Source organism: Myxine glutinosa, chromosome 13 (genome assembly GCF_964187855.1).
Source record: "Myxine glutinosa chromosome 13, kmMyxGlut1.1, whole genome shotgun sequence".
Lineage (NCBI taxonomy): Eukaryota > Metazoa > Chordata > Myxini > Myxiniformes > Myxinidae > Myxine > Myxine glutinosa.
In genome coordinates, this window is record NC_136273.1 from 100,497,444 (window position 1) to 100,516,000 (window position 18,557).

At 42.6% G+C, this 18,557-nt stretch overlaps 1 protein-coding gene across 1 annotated transcript in view; it reads right to left on the bottom strand.

Moving 5' to 3' along the window:
- Positions 1-18,557, bottom strand: part of LOC137439145 (astrotactin-2) — a 1,262,948-nt gene that overhangs the window by 497,519 nt on the left and 746,872 nt on the right. The window contains exon 11 of the mRNA XM_068134866.2: positions 5,987-6,137. Within this exon, the coding sequence (XP_067990967.2) occupies positions 5,987-6,137 (151 nt within the window). The remainder of the gene's footprint in view (positions 1-5,986; positions 6,138-18,557) is intronic.

Genomic DNA, 18,557 nt, shown 5'->3' on the forward strand with positions numbered 1-18,557 from the left:
TACTGTCCGTAATCCCAGTCATAATTTAGCTTTTGTTTTTGTTGAAATTTTTTTTGGCTAATGTGCAAAATAAAGAGATACTTCGAGAAAACATACAGAAGTTTAACACAGTACTGTCCGTGAATTGAGTTCGATATCAGTTTACATCACTTTCAAGGATCAATTTATTTGCGTCGAAATGTCAAATGTGGTTTTTGTTTCTTTTAAAGGTCACATTAACAAAATCGAGAATAATTTCAACATAATTCCAATGAACTTTTGGTTCTAAGTCATCTTGAAAAGTAAGTTCACCCCCACAAAAAAAATATTCCATATTAAATGCCAGTCTGTGTATATATATATATATATATATATATATATATATATATATATATATACATGTATATATATATATATATATATATATATGTATATATATATATATGTATATATATATATATGTATATATATATGTATATATATATATATGTATATATATATATATGTATATATATATGTATATATATATATATGTATATATATATATATATATATATGTATATATATATATATGTATATATATATATATATGTATATATATATATATATATATATATATATATTTATGCTGTATATATATATGCCGCCAAGTTGGAAAATAATAAGAGCAGGAAGGTATAAAAAAAAAAGGAGTTGGACAGATTGGGGATAGACAAAGGATTGGGGATAGACATATATACATATGCATATATACACATATATATATATATATATATATATATATATATATATATATATATATATATGCCGCCAAGTTGGAAAATAATAAAAGAGCAGGAAGGTATAAATTAAAAAAAAGAGTTGGACAGATTGGGGATAGACAAAGAAGGATCAATGGAATGGCTACGAAGAGGTCAGTTCAACTGGGAAGGAGAACGGAATCATTATTAATGCCCAAGACCAAGGACACTACACGAATGGCTTTAAGAAAATGGCAGGACTGAGTAAATCAGATAAGAGACTGTTCTGCAAGGTAGAAACAGAAAGTACGAATCAACTTCTATTGGGATGTATAAAAAACTCATGTCAGATCACCTGTACACACAGCAGGGTTTGTGGAGTAATCCACCAGCACATGTGAAAAAATTTCAATATCTCAGTGCAGTCAAACCTCGCTGTCAGTGGGTTCGCTGTCCGCGTTCTGTGTCTCTGCACTTACCTTCCACCATCCGCACCAATACTCCCATGTATCCGCAGAAAATTGATCCACTCCCACCTTGAACTCATTCGGTTTTCAAAAGTTTTTTTTAACACTTTCCATTTTTGGATAAAGGTGTTTTCTTTCATTTAACATTACGCGTTAAATTATAATACTATACTGCATAGCCCAAAAATAAAAAATATTGAAAATTTGCATTCGCGTCCTCGGGTGTCGGCGAATAAATGAATTCCGCCCACCTTAAACTCATTCGTATTTCATAACTTTTAAAACACTTTAAATTTGGAAACACCTTTAATGAGGATGCAACAGAACAAAAAGAACAATAATAAGGAACAAAATAATTTTCCTGAAGATAAAGAAGAAGGTGATAGTATTGAGGTGAAGAAGAAAAACCCCACGTTCATTTTCATCGTTTTGTTGCATCGGGGATTCCTATTGGGTCACGGACAGCACTTGGAACCTCTGCCAGGCCGCTCCACACACAACAAAACACGTTATGGAAGACTGCGCAGTCCTGTCTTCACCAAGGGAAGATCAAATCATAATAGACATGAGGGAACTGTGGATCGATCCTCGGAGATTGATCACAATACTGTACTGAACTGTACTGTACAGGTAGGCGAAGCAGAAAGCATTTTTGTTGATGGTAAATGTTACTTATGTGATCATATTTTACTAAATTGTTCTTAATCTTCTATTTAAATGTCTTATTATTTTCATGTATTGATGATTTTTGGAGTTAAGTTTTGTGTCGCTGGAACGTATCTCATTGACTTACATGTTAGAAACTGTTCGCCATTCGCGATTTCGCCATTCGCGGAGTTAACGGAACCTGTGTGGACGGTGAGGATTTACTGTACCAGAAAACTCATGGAAACACGAACCAAGGGCAATCATTGAAAACGAGGGAGTCATGCTCACGTACGACCTGATGATTCCATCGAGCGTGAACAAAGAAAATAAAGCATTGTGTCCGGACATTGTACTCAGGAACAAAAAGAAAAAGACAGAAATGATGATTGAGATATCAGCACCCAACGATTTTGGCCTTAAGAACGTATAAATCAAGAAAATGACCAAATACCAGGACATCAAAAATGAGGTCAAGAGGTCTTGGAAGCTGAAGAGCATCAAAATTGTGCCAGTGATCACTGGAGCAACAGGAAGGATGAAGAAGAACCTCACTGAGATTTTGAAAACCATCCCCGGGAATATTACCACAAATGAACTACAACTGGAGGCAATCCGGGGTTCGGAGACGATCCTGAAAAGATTCCTCGGAACAAAACATTGAGATTAAGAAAACTTCACAAATTGATGAAACATGACCTTCACCTTTCACCATGAATCATGATCCATCTCCAAAACATAGGTGGATATTATGAAACCCACGCACGTGTGCAGATAGCAATCAACAACAGCAACTTGTGCACAAACACACATCTCAGTATATAATTTCTGTTCCTCACAATTATAACACACACCCACACGACACACACACACACACACACACACACACACACACACACACACACACACACACACACACACACACACACACACACACACACACACACACCTGTTAATTAGTCATGTTAATCAGTACTTGTAAAATGTGATTACAAGACAAACATCATTTGTCGAAGTGGAACATCTGGTCTCAGTGTTCATCTTCCATTCCCCTGCTTGGATTTTCACCACATCCCATTTAACACCATATTCACCAACATTCCATGGCCCGCATTTCCACTGCATTAAAGATCCCAGCATTTACTTTCCATGTTTGGCTGTGTATAAGTTAACAACCATAACAACTTATAGTGTAATGAGCAGCAACCACGATCTTGTTTGTACATGACCCTCTCTCACAAATGCCGTTCACATCCATTGATCACGATCATGTATAGTCCAGCGGATAGGTGCAATATAGAGACGAACCGTGCACTTTTTGATAAAGCATCAAACTTGGTACACATATTCAGAGAGTCATAAGAAACAAAATTAGATATAGTGCCATCCCAGTTTTGGCCTGTGATTGCTATGGCGGCCATATTTCAAAATGGCCACCACATGACACTAAAATACCACATAACTCAGCAACCATGAGGCCTAGGATCTTAATTCTGGTGTCTATATATAGGTTTTGCAGAAAACATTCGTACAAGATGTCCAGGCATTAAAGTCTGTCATAGATGATTTTGGCAATCCTTTCCTTGAAACACACAGTGACCTGCTCATTGTGGATATACACGATATCACATATAGGTCAATTGTCGATGCTCTGTATCGGATAGAGAAACTTGAACACGAGCCGTACAACACCTTTGTTCATGAACGACTCGTAGAATGTACCAAACCAGTGTTTGATGTTATCACGAAGAACAAGCTCCCTCTATTCAGTACTCCACCAATACGCCAGAAGACGAAATCACAGGAACATTTGGTGGCACTCAAAATTGACTGCAACCTGTTCTCAAGGCTCTATGTTGCTTGTCAAGTTCGTGATGGAAATGTGGAAGAGTTTTTCCATCACGAGAATCAACCATGCCCTCCGCCATTGTCGGACAGGGGAAAGCTGAGACGGTACCAAATCTAACATTGTTCAGTGCCTTGAGGATACAGTCACGGAAAAGGAGGACAACACTCTCGATACCGAAGTTGTTGTGCTAGATGGACTTGCCATTGTAAATATGTTGAAGCCTGGAGCAGCAAAAACATTTCAGGAATATGCACACGATGGCTTTCTGCCATATGTAAATTCTAAGCTACAAAGAGCTCAGAGGGTTGATGTTGTTTGGGTTGATTACAGGCCAGATTCATTAAAGGCACAGACCAGAGAGAAGAGAGGGAAAGGAATCCATCGAAGTGTTAGGCCAAAGACTGCAGTACCGAAAAATTGGCAAGAATTCTTGCGGCTCTCTGACAATAAGAAGGAGCTGTTCTCATTCCCCAGCAGAGAAGTTGACAACATTCAAACAGAGAAGCAAGTAATCAGTTCGCTGAATGAGGATGTTGTGTGTCACCAGTCAAGAAACACGGGAGGTTTAGCCCCTTGTACACATGAGGAAGCAGACAGCCGTATGATGCTTCATGTTGCTGATGCAGCTAAACAACACAACTGTTCTCATCCGTACTGTGGACAGTGATGTAGTTGTTCTGGCAGTGTATGTATTTCAAAAGCTACAAGTGACACTGAATGCTCTATGGGTGGCGTTCGGCACAGGCAAGCATATGCGCATGGCACCAGCTCCTGATATCTCAGCTGCAATTGGTCCTGAGAAGTCCATTGCACTTCCAATGTTTCACGCCATTACTGGGTGTGATACGACCTCTTGCTTTGCTGGCAGAGGAAAGAAGACTGCTTGGGATACATGGAGCATGTGCCCTGGGGTTACAATGGAGTTAATGAAGCTGATGGAACAACCACAAATGTCAGATGTTGATGCTGCTATGGATGTTCTGGAGAGATTCGTCGTACTTCTTTATGACCGAACAAGTTCTAAACACCATGTTGATGAGCTCAGTATCAACCTATTCACACGGAAAGGCAGAGACATGAGCAACAATCCACCGACCAAGGGTGCTCTACTTCAGCACACTAGACGAGCAGTATACCAGGCCGGTCACATCTGGAGTCAGGTGCTTGAAGCAAAGGCTACGCCTCCACAACCAGACGGATGGGGATGGACTCGTAGTAGTGATGGAAACTGGGATGTTCTTTGGAGCAGTCTTCCTGAAGCCAGCAGAGTTTGCAGAGAACTTATTTGATGCGGTTGTACCATAAGCTGTCGAACAAACTGCAAATGCACAAAAGCAGCTCTGCCATGTACAGCTGTGTGAATGTGGGGGTTCTTGCCATGATTAGTTCATGTGATATCTGGCATTTCACATTTGATGGTAAGCCTAACTGACTCATGGCACATTGGTATCTACAACAATAAGCAACTCGGCTTTGTATTCGTTTTGACTGTTATTTTTTTATAGCACTATAAGTTTAATTTATGGTACAGGTATCTTATATTTCATCGATACAAAATAAAGCAATACAAAGACCGCAAAATGTTGTGACTCTGTAAACTGGAAAAGGGCACGTATGTTCCAAAAGTGATACAAGACATTATCATACATACTCATTATTGCCTTCTTTGAATTCTATGACCCCAAAAACCTATATACAGTATAGGCACCAGAATTAGGATTCTGGGCCTCTTGGTTGTTGAGTTATATGGTATTTTGGTATTAGATGGCAGCCATTTTGAAAAATGGCCGCCACAGCTGTCATAGGACAAAACTGGGATGGCACTATATCTATGTTTTTTTATCTTGTAATGGCCTACTGATGATATGTACCAAGTTTGATGCTTTTATCAAAAAAAGCACGATTCTTCCCCCTATCCGCTCTACTAGTATCTCGACGCAGGCCTAGGATGATTGAGCTCGGCGTGGACACAGCAGCTTCGTCGTGCTTGTGTTTGTCAATGCTGTTCGCATACCGTGTAGCAATCATTCACACATGTGCACACATGTCTAACGTGATCAATCGTTTCCCTCCATGTACATGTTTATCACAAAGTTCTTCCCATGAGCTGGACATAAGTTGAGAAGAATATGCATTTGGCTAGATTTGGCTGTTGGTTTGCCCCAAACATACATAGCAATTTAACCTGAACTGTCAGATACATCGAATCCACGTTCCCTGTGCTTCCATCATCATCTTACACTCAGGATACCCCCGTGCACTCTCAAAGCAGAAAATGCCATGAAAAGGCAAAGTGGAGCTCTTACCACACATCCGGTGGAGTCAACACGTCGCTCAGACACGCAGTGGTAATTTCGAGTGCAGCCACCGTTGTCACGAGAACAGTCTCGGACTGGTCCAAAGGAGTCGAGCAGGTCCTCAAGAGATTCAAAATGTGTAGAACGTAATGCTTCTTCCCTGGAACACATGGCATACCAGGTCAGACAGGCCATCACTCGCAGAAACCAAGGCCTCGGTTTACTTCTTCACCCAAAACCAAATTGTACAATAATTGTCTGGTGGAGCTGAGAACCGAGTACATAATGTTCCTGAGAATCATCATTTGATGAAAGTAAATATTGTTGTATGCGCATTTTAATGATACTTGTACACACGCTCATTACGGGACCACAGGAAGGGTCATTCCTCTTTGGGGTATATAGATTACATTAGACCTATTGTCGGGTCTCAAGAACATCGGGTGTATGTTCATTTACCAAGTTTCTTGTGAAGAGATCGTGTGAGATATTGTTATAAGTTAATTGTGTTAATTTGCTTTATTGTGATATTTGAAGTTTTAAAAATATACATCCGGATCCAGAAGGGTGGAGCTTAGCGAGCATGCCATGCCGGAAATGGAGATGTTTGCTGTGGTTATTTCTTCCTGCTGAATAACTTTGGTTTTCGCCTACAATAAACCTTTGCTGATGAATTTGAAGGAGTGATACTGGATCCTGGGGAAATTACAGATCGCCAAGTGGTTTAATCATTCGAGCAAGCAATCCATTCAAAACCCGAAAGGAATGGCTGGCTCGGCAAGCGCTAGCTAGCTGCTTGTTAAATGAGCACAACCCGGGCTTCCTACCTTTAAGTTTCGTGTTAAACAGCAGGTGCGACTGTTTCAAAAGTTCTCTACGAAAAACGCCACATTAGCGCCAGGAAGGGTCATGTTATTTACCCAACCCTTGTGAGGTATATAGATTACAGTATATCTTCGCTCAGTTCTGTAAGTAAAACCGACCTCATTGATGTCGGGATTCCTCCAAATTTCTTCATTTAGTGTTATAAACAGCATTAGTGACTCTTTAAAAAGCTAATCATATGTGTTTGTGGTTTATAATATTTTTTTACTTGCTTTAGAGGCCGTTGCTCCCACAAAAACGCCATGATAAGCTATTTATAAACGTTGACACGATGTTTGTTTAAGGAGGAAAAGCCCCTTGGGGAGGTGGGATATTATTGGTATTAATATTGTTTGGTAATAACATTAATATTACGCTATTATCATTCATTTTGTTATTAGAAGCGGCCTTGGAAAAACACCACGATAAAGCTAACTTAACAAGGATATACACCTCAACATGCATCCCCATTGGCGGCAAAAATGGGGAAATTCCGCTTTGGGGAGAAACCCCCTTGGCGATGGGGGGGCAGGTGAATGCGCTACAACCTTCATTGTGTAACCCTTAGTCATCCTGTCAAGTTTGGTTGAGATTGGATAAGTAACGACGTAATGTATCGTGGTCCAAAAATCATCAGAGAGACAGACAGACAGACACCAAATTGCATATTTTAGTATGACTAGTGACTACATGGCGACGAGGATAAACATCTAGACCATGACTTCTTTCGGCCATATCGATGAATTCGACCGTCATGAGGGGGATTTTGACACGTATTCTGAGCGGTTGTCTTTTTACTTCGAGGCGAACGGCATCGCGACCGAAGCCCGGATGAAGGCCGTCTTCCTGTCCGTTTGCGGAGGTGAGACGTTCACACTCGTTAAAAACCTGATTCGGCCTCGGACAATCCAAGAGCTCACGTATGCAGAGCTCAAGGCCGCTTTGAAGGAACATTGTAATCCATCTCCTTCAGTCATCCTGTGTCGGTTTAATTTTTACATGTGCAGACAGCAGCAAGGTCAGTCGATCGCACACTTCATTGCACACCTCAAAAAACTGTCACATCTGTGTGAGTTTGGGGACACGATTGATGACATGCTCCGTGATTTGCTGGTGGTTGGCATGTCCGATGACCGCACTCGTAGACGCCTGCTTGCTGAGAGAAGACTGACGTTCCAAAATGCCAGAGAGACCGCCATCTCCATGGAAAGTGCTGAACGCAACGCTACAAGCATCGGTGCCACTCGCTCATCTGGTACCAGCCCTGCTGTGAATCGGTTGGATCATGTTCAGCCAAAACGTTGGAACAAGGCTCCTCGTCAGAAGCCAGTGCAGTCTCAAACACACAACAAATGTTTTCGGTGCAACGGACAGCACCCTCCGGAGACGTGTCGGTTCAAAGATGCCACCTGCCATTTCTGTTCGAAAACTGGCCATATTGTTCCAGCTTGCATCACTCGCAAATCGGGAAAAGGGAAAGCTGCTGACAAGATTCATGAGTTTTTCGGTTCGGAGGAACCTGAGTTTGACCAGGTGAGCTCTGTTTCCGACAACTCGGAATCGTATGACCTGCTTCATATTGATTCTCACCATAGGCGGGACCCTCTTCTTGCCACTGTTGTCGTCAACAATCGACCATTGCAAATGGAGGTCGACACTGGTGCGGCCGTCTCGCTCATCAGCCATGCTGTTTTCACAAACCTGTGGAGTGATGCTGACCGACCCCATCTGAAACCTACTACCTATGGACTCTCCACCTATACAGGTGAGGAGATTGTTCCCTGCGATACATGTGACGTCACGGTGGGCTACGATAACCGTGAGTTTCACCTACCCCTGATCGTCATTCCTGGAAAGGGCCCTTCCTTACTCGACAGGAACTGGTTGAGCATAATTCGACTGAAGTGGAAAAGCATTCATCAACTCCGGGTAGCCAACGTTTCTCCTACCGCAGCATACACACTCAAAAATGTGATGGATACGTACCCGGATGTCTTAAAGGATGAGCTTGGAACCTTGAAAGGACATACGGCTAAACTCAGGGTTGACCGGGATGCCAATCCTATATTTTGCAGAGCTCGCCCAGTCCCTTTCGCCCTGCGGGAGCGGATTGACAAGGAACTGGATCATCTTGAAAATCTTGGGATCATCGAGCAAATCCAGTATGCCGAATGGGCGGCGCCCATCGTTCCGGTCATAAAATCGGACCAGTCCATCCGCATATGTGGAGATTATAAAATGACCGTGAACAAGTGTTCTTCATTGGATAAATATCCAATCCCGAGGATCGAAGGCCTCTATGCTCGTCTCACGGGAGGCAAGACTTTTACGAAACTCGATCTCAAATCCGCCTATCTACAGCTCCGCTTGGACGAGAATTCGAAACAGTATCTTACCATCAACACGCATCGTGGGTTGTACAGGTACCACCGACTCAGTTTTGGAGTGAAATCTGCACCTGGAATTTATCAGCGTGTCATGGACAGTTTGTTTGCCGCCGGCCGAACGCAACGTCGTTTGTTACCAGGATGATATTCTGGTTACTGGTCGTACGGACGCGGAACATCTACAAAACCTGGATAGAGTTCTGAAGAAGATTTCGGACTCCGGCCTACGTTTGCGTCGAGACAAGTGCAAGTTTATGGTGCCATCAATCACGTACCTGGGTCATACGATTGATGCCGAAGGTCTACACCCGACAGATGAGAAAGTCCGAGCTATCACGGATGCTCCTGCTCCACGAGACGTGACCGAATTGAAGTCATACCTCGGTTTGCTTCAGTTTTATGGTCGTTACATCCCGAATGTGACCGACGTTTTGGGCCCCCTTTATCGGCTTTTGAGGAAAGGAGTCTCCTGGAGCTGGGGGTCTACTGAACAATCAGCATTCCAGACCTCTAAGGATCTGCTCAAATCATCCAATGTTCTCGTTCATTTTGATCCAGAGAAGGATCTTGTGCTGACATGCGATGCCTGTCGGTATGGAGTGGGGAGTGTATTATCACACGTGATGCCTGATGGTACGGAAAGACCTGTTGCATTTGCATCCAGAACGAGTTCCCGGCAGAGAAGAACTATTCCCAACTTGACAAGGAAGGATTGGGAATCGTTTTCGGCGTCAGCAAATTTTGCCAGTATCTTCTTGGACATCATTTCACGATTCGCACTGATCACAAGCCGCTGATCAGTCTGTTTGGTCCAACTAAGGCGACATCTGACACACTACCGCCCAGGATCATCCCGCTGGTCCCTGTTTCTCGCTGCTTATGACTACACCATATGTTATAAGCCCGGTTCGTCTATAGACAAGTAAAAATTTGAGAATTTTCGAATAGTGTAGGCATTTTGTGTTAAAAGTGATTCAACAAGTTTTTTAGGATAATTCGAGGGTGCTGAATTCAAAAATGCTGTTTAACCGGTTCAATTTTGGAGTCTTAACCTTCAAATTGTAAAAAACAAAATGCCCGCCATTTTCAGCATATTTTTTGCAATAACTTGAATTTTAAGCAACATAGAAGGCTCAAAATAGTGGCAATACCCATGTTTGTGATACTGAGGATTCCAAATTTACTGTTACCTAAGTTGTAACTAGTTTGGTTTCGCCGCCATGTTGAATTCCAAGACAGCCGCCATATTTTTGGTAATTTCTGGGGTGTATTTTTTTATGTACATCACTTTCACTGGTCAAATGCGCTTTTAATTTCTTTAGAACAAAAAAAAAGATATTAAATCATTTCTAAAGTGCATTTAAAAAAGGGGTAAAGTTCCAAAATGGCTGCCTTTTAGTAATTATACTTTACTAGGGCATGCCCGTACTATATCTATATCTAAAATTATATCCCCCCCCCCTCTATTTACATGAAATGGTTTGGTCCAAAGCGAACGGCTTGCGAGTACGGTGACAATCCCCCCCCTCTATTTACATGAAATGGTTTGGTCCAAAGCGAACGGCTTGCGGAGTTTGGTAAAGAAATCGCCATAGCGTGCACAAACGTGCAGGAAAGCGAAAGAATCGCAAATTAGTTTTTATTAGTTTTAAAACATAGTTTAACGCCAACATAGTTTGCCAACGTGAAATAAATGAATACGCTCTCAAATGTGCCGTCCGAGGCAGAGTCTGTTCGGCACGTTCGGCACACGTGATAGCTCGCTGCTCTCTGATTGGTTGAATCGTTTTTTGGACATAGCTCGGTAACTACTTGTCCGATTAATATGAAACCTTGAAAAGGCACATCCTCGGGTCCCCAGCAATATACCTGGCAAGTTTAAAGTATATCGGACCCGTGGTTGTCGAGAAACAGCGGTCACAGACAAACAAACACACACACAGACACACACACACACACACACACACACACACACACACACACACACACACACACACACACACACACACACACACACAGAGATTGCTGGAATTATAGATAGATAAATACCGTATAGCTCAATATTGGCATTCTCAAATGTTTACCTGTCTATCTTAGTCTGTTCTGTTTCTGCATTCTAGTTGTCTGTTGTATGCACATGCACATCCTCCTGTGCATGTTAGCCCAGCTTTTCTGCAGCTGCAACGGCCATTTATACATCCTTTTGTACATCCGCATGTTACTATCTCGCGACACGCCTTAGGAATTGGAGATAGCGTCATCAACTTCGGCACCAAGTTCCCATCGATGTATGTCCATCCCATGTCTGTTACTTGGGGGAGTACTGGAGTAGCGATGGTTGCGCGCTTCCAAATAAAAGCCTGGTAATGTGCGCGCCTTATGTGTAGTCTGACTGCATCTGATGTTGGTGGCAGAGTCTCCTGTGGACAACCCTTAGAGAAGAGTATTACACGTGCCTTGTCGCATCTGTCCACATCATCGGGTACCTTGTAAAGACGGCATATGAACTTTTCTGCATCGTTGATTACTTCTTCAGTGATATCTTCTGTGCCTAGATCTGTCAACAATTGGCTGTGTGTTTGAAACACCTTCCAGGCTGCCTTTTTGCCGTGGCCAGCAAGCTGTGACACACCGTCACAACCAGTAATTGCATGGAATGGCAGCAACGCTTCCACTTGGCAAGGTGGCAGTTTCTGGTGGAGTTTGTGGATGGGAATGTATTTTGGCTTCTTAAGAGTTCCTGCCTTCATCCACAGCTGAGTGCATGGCATCTTATCAAAATGAGCAGCTAACAAGACCAGCACGTCAGTGTCACGCACTAAAACCACCACTGTTTCAGCATTTGTGTCGACGCAATGAAGAACAAGTCGTGTGTCCGCCTCCTCAAGGTTGGCCTGTAGGGATGATGTGTCCATCTCTGGATCTGAAGATTTCACGTCTGTGATCTGTGCAAATCCTCCAGCCACTACAAGTGTTGTGGGTGCAATAGACACCGCATTTGTCATGAGCTGCTGAGAAAGAAACTCTGCTAGATTTGCCGTATTCTCTCCAAGTGAGAGAAAGTTGGTCCATTTGTCTGGTAGAGGAACGTTTTGGTTTTCTATTACCCGACGTATTGGTCGAGAGGCCCGGGTACGTTTCATTCTGGTTCCAGTCTTGATGGAATCCTGCTGGTATCGGTCGAAAGTTACGTCAACTCTCTCAAATTTTTTCCCCATGGCAAACACTGAATTCACAAACGCATCTGCATATTCACCAAATGTGGTTATTCCACTGGGCTTTCCAAGAGCCATCACCAGTGCTTGACCATCAATTACTAAGCAAGTACTTCCAGTTAATGTCACTTGTTCTGGGGTTGAGACATCTTGAATCAACTCATTTGCCAGTCGAGATTTATCGCTACTGCCTGTATGTAGACTCCCATTCATGGCAGCAAGTGAAATTGGCACAGGCATAAGCTCATGCTGCAGAATCAGGTCCAGGTTTATCACACGCCCTGCTTTGGAAGCTGTCACAAGTCGCTGTAGAATGTTTCTATCTGCCTTGATGGTCGTTTCTTTGCCTTTGCTTTCTTTGCAGTCTACAGCATACAGAGACGAGAAAGTCTGTGCTTTGTTCCTATGTAAAGCGGCATTGAAATTGATATGACATGTGCCATCAGGAGGCTGAAGAAGGCGCTGATCAACAAACTCATCCAGCTGCACCTGTCCAAGTTTTTCTGCATTAAGCAAAGAATGTTGAATGCTCTCCGATGCCAAATCCTTGGTAGCAATATTCTGCAGTACAGAGGATGACATTCCCTCGCTGAATACATCGAATCGTCGGAAAGCTGAGACGACTTTCTCCTCATCAAGGTTGTCACGCCCTTTTCTGGAAGGTGTAGGCTCGTTGTACACATACTCACTTTCCTCCCCTTCGATCATCAGCATTTGTCTAGTTTTACTCGATATGCAAGTTCTCAAGTTATATGATAGTGCCCATCTGCCTAATGCAGAGATACTTCTTGTGATGCCCACAATGCCACCGCTCTTCTTTCCAGTGCCATTCAGCCATTCTTGGCTATGATCATATGACTTTGCTCTTCTATGACTTTGCAAAAGACTCCAGGCGTACTATATTTCAATTTGTTTCTTTGTATTTAAATCCAACATTGTGGCCATCTTGATGATCAATATGGCGGCCATCTTGGAATTCAACATGGCGGCGAAACCAAACTAGTTACAACTTAGGTAACAGTAAATTTGGAATCCTCAGTATCACAAACATGGGTATTGCCACTATTGTGAGCCTTCTATGTAGCTTAAAATTCAAGTTATGGCAAAAAATATGCTGAAAATGGCAGGCATTTTGTTTTTTACAATTTGAAGGTTAAGACTCCAAAATTGAACCGGTTAAACAGCATTTTTGAATTCAGCACCCTCGAATTATCCTAAAAAACGTGTTTAACTACTTTTAACACGAAATGCTTCCAACATTTTATATAAGCACAAATTCTCAAATTTTTACTTGTATACTATCACAAATGCAGATGCCATGAGTCGGTTACCCCTTCCAGAATCCGTTGATGATTCGCCTACACCAGGATCCATTATCGCACTGATGGATCATCTGGAAGATTGCGCTGTCGATTCCGGCCAGATCCGCACTCATACTCGACGAGACCCCGTTCTGTCCAGAACTGTCCAGGCTGTACAGCTTGGATGGCATTTGCTACCTGAGGGTGACCCAGATTTTGCGGCTTTTAAAGCACATAAAAACGAACTCAGCGTGGAAAATGGTTGCCTACTCTGGGGATGTCGTGTCGTGATCCCGGAAAATCTGCGTTCCAGGGTCATGGATGAAATCCATGACTGTCACCCCGGGATTGTGAAGATGAAGACTCGCTAGAAACTATGTGTGGTGGCCGAATCTTGATGCTGATATCGAACATCATGTTCGACATTGTTACCCCTGCCAGAGCACCCGGAATACACCTGCGAAAGCGCCACTGCATCCCTGGGAATGGCCCAGCGAACCGTGGCATCGCCTACATCTCGATTATGCCGGGCCTATTAACGGCAGCATGATTCTAATAATTACGGACGCGCACACAAAATGGATTGATGCCTATGTGTCGCGTGGTACTACGTCAGCCATTGTCATCGAAAGACTCAGACGCTGTTTCGCCACTCATGGTCTGCCCCAGGATGATCGTGAGTGATAACTGTTCGTGTTTTTCCAGTTCCGAGTTTGCCGAGTTCACACGTCGGAATGGCATCAAACATAAGTTTGTCAGCCCACATCACCAGGCTTCAAATGGCTTGGCCGAACGATCCGTGGGAATCATCAAATCCGGATTGCAGAAACTTCAGGAGGGAACCCTGGAAACAAAGCTTTCTCGTCTCCTGTTCAAATACCGCATCACGCCACAATCAACAACCGGTGCAGCTCCGTCTGAGTTATTGATGAAACGACACCTGAGATCGACACTTGACAATCTCAAACCAGACATATCATCAAACGTTTATCAGAGCCAGCTTAATCAAAAGTTGGTGCACGATAAGACGTCCAACAGTCGATGTATCAACATTGGAGATCCAGTGTTTGCCCAAAATGTTGGTGCAGGTGCGACGTGGCTACCGGGGGACATCATCGAGAAGCCAGGTCCACTGTCCTGCGTGATTCACCTGCAGGACGGCCGCGAAATTCGTCGACATCAGGACCACATAACCTACCATCACTGTGAGTCGATAGAGCTTGCAGCATCGTCAGTCAGGACAACAGTTCGACCCATCACTGCCGGAGATCGTCGTGGCCGCTTCAGCCGGCTCGGATGCCCCGAAAACCTCTGCGAACGCTACACCCTTCGTGGAGACCAAAGGAATCACCCCGGACTCTGTATCCACTGGTACACCGCGACCCAAAGGAATCCCCTCTAACTCTGTATCCACTGGTACACCGCGACCCAAAGGAATCACCTCGGACTGTGTATCCACTGGTACACCGCGACGCTCAATGCGTGAGAGAAAAGCACCCGACCGGTTGAATCTTTGAAGATGTTTTTTTTCACGGTGACACATGTTCTATTTTCACGGTGACACATGTTCTATTTTCACGGTGACACATGTTCTATTTTCACGTATTTTCATTATTCTCATAATCGTTTGCACACATATTTTCACATGTTTTGGAAATGTTGCTTTTGAAATGTCAATTCTTGAAATCTAGCACGTATTGCTCTTGGTAATTTTGGACTTAAAGGGGAGGATGTCATGTATGAAGTGCAAATATTCAACGTTGTATCCCTACACCGTGACCGCATGGTATCCCTACGCCCCAGCTCGGATAGCGCTGAGGTGAATCGGGCCTGTATCGGCAGAGTGAATAAACGTGTATGACAATTGATCGTAGTTTGTCGAGATACCTTACACCTGCTGAATAACTTTGGTTTTCGCCTACAATAAACCTTTGCTGATGAACTTGAAGGAGTGATACTGGATCCTGGGGAAATTACAGATCGCCAAGTGGTTTAATCATTCGAGCAAGCAATCCATTCAAAACCCTAAAGGAATGGCTGGCTTGGCAAGCGCTGCTTGTTAAATGAGCACAACCCGGGCTTCCTACCTTTAAGTTTCGTGTTAAACAGCAGGTGCGACTGTTTCAAAAGTTCTCTACGAAAAACGCCACATTAGCGCCAGGGAGGGTCATGTTATTTACCCAACCCTTGTGAGGTATATAGATTACAGTAGATCTTCGCTCAGTTCTGTAAGTAAAACCGACCTCATTGATGTCGGGATTCCTCCAAATTTCTTCATTTGGTGTTATAAACAGCATTAGCGACTGTTTAAAAAGCTAATCATATGTGTTTATGGTTTATAATATTTTTTTACTTGCTTTAGAGGCCGTTGCTCCCACAAAAACGCCATGATAAGCTATTTATAAACGTTGACACGATGTTTGTTTAAGGAGGAAAAGCCCCTTGGGGAGGTGGGATATTATTGGTATTAATATTGTTTGGTAATAACATTAATATTACGCTATTATCATTCATTTTGTTATTAGAAGCGGCCTTGGAAAAACACCACGATAAAGCTAACTTAACAAGGATATACACCTCAACATGCATCCCCATTGGCGGCAAAAATGGGGAAATTCCGCTTTGGGGAGAAACCCCCTTGGCGATGGGGGGGCAGGTGAATGCGCTACAACCTTCATTGTGTAACCCTTAGTCATCCTGTCAAGTTTGGTTGAGATTGGATAAGTAACGACGTAATGTATCGTGGTCCAAAAATCATCAGAGAGACAGACAGACAGACACCAAATTGCATATTTTAGTATGACTAGTGGGGTCACTTGTGGGAATCCCATGGGCATGGACGTGTGTGACATTTCGACATATTGAGTTAGATGCTGCACCTGCACATTCAGTTTCACAAAATGGTTACTGCCAATTTATCAGATCCACAAATGATGTAATCTACACAATGTATTTACTTCTGATAACATGTGAATGCATGTGCGTGCACATGGGAAATACAGTTGGAAATGTGTTATTACATCTCATGTAAAATGTGACTTTAAGGGCTCAAATCCTCTCCCTCCCACATCACAATGACGGGGGAGAGAGGGTCACACACGGGGGAGAGAGGGTCACACACGGAGGAGAGTGGGTCACACACACAGCGGAGAGTGGGTCTCACACACTCACACATGGGAGTGGGTCACACACATCTCCTTTTTTCATTTCTGTTCCTCACAATTCTGTCTCTCGCTTATTCAGACACACACGCACACATACACATACATCCACACATATGCACACAAACACACACATACATACACACACATACATACATACACACACATACACACATATATACACACATATATACACACACATACACACATATGTGCATCCTGTTCAAGTCTGTGGTGTCGTTCATTTTGGAAATGAGAGTTTCCACGCAACGCATTCATTTTCACGATCCCCAAGAGGAAGTGTCTCGTCATCATCAAGTGGCAAGTAAATTACATTGTGAAATGTAAAGGTTTAAAATAAAATTATTTAATGTGTACGTGCACATAACTAATGAAATAAAAACGAAGAAATATCTCTCAGTAATTTCCTGAAACACATCGTCTTTGGGCGGTGTATAATCTCTCCAAACGAAACAGGCAGTTCACATTGCTTGCGTTGTAATAACAATATACCTTTATTTCTTCAAAAAGTAATTTATGATCGAAGACAGGTTGATTGAGTCTTAAAATGTACATCAGTCAAGGGTGACTTCATTTTTAAACTTGAATATATCGGAAACTTTTCGCTTTACTAAGTAAAAATAGATTAAAACCAAACGTTATTAATAAATATGTATTCCATAGTTGGTTTACATTATTATGTACATTTTTGAAGTACTGTATTGTTTCATTCCTTGGTTGGAAAAGAGTTGACTCACTTTATTTGGGCGGTGTATAATCGCTCCGAACGAAACAGGCAGTTTACATTGCTTGCGTTGTAATAAGAATGTACCTTTGTTTCTTCAAAAAGTAATTTATGATCGAAGACGTGTTGATTGAGTCTTAACATGCACATCAGTCACAGGTGACTTCAATTTTAAACTTGAATATATCGGAAACCTTTCGCTTTACAAAGTACATTTTTAATATATCTCGCCATTTTCCCGTCTGTTATTTTAGGCGGTGTATGACAGACCGTGCCGCGATTTTTTTTAAACATATCTCGGCAATTTCCCATGTGTGCATGAATGTTCTAAATGATTTCTGACCGAGTCTAAAACCATCAATAAAAATGAAATCAGATGGTGAGTTAGATTGGAGAGTGGAGTTAGAATGGCGTGAGAGACTCAATGGCCTTTAAGTTATAGGCCTTTGAAAATGCATTTCATTCTATAAACGGAAACTTTCATCGGATTTTATTCCCGTTTTTTTTTCAACCGAGTATAAAACCATTTTAGCGACTGTTAGAAATGAAATGAGATATCGAATTAGAGTTGAAATAAAACAGTGAGAGAGAGCAAGACACCACAGGCATAACAAAACAGGCCTCAAAGTTATGCGAGTAAATAAAATGGTGGATATTTGTTTTTGAAGCCTCTTCCAGAATGGGTGGAGCTACTCTCTCAACGGGGTAAGCCACACCCCGGACAGACATTCGACAGACAGAAAGAATCACCTACGGAGAATATAATATAGATGATGATGATTATTATCTATTTTGGAATGAAGACAACTCAGGCCGGCGGTGTCTCGGTCTTCTCCCATCTCTCACTTTGTCCACCTTCCCTGCCCATTCGACCCTCTGTCCCACCTCTACCACCCCAGGTTCCACT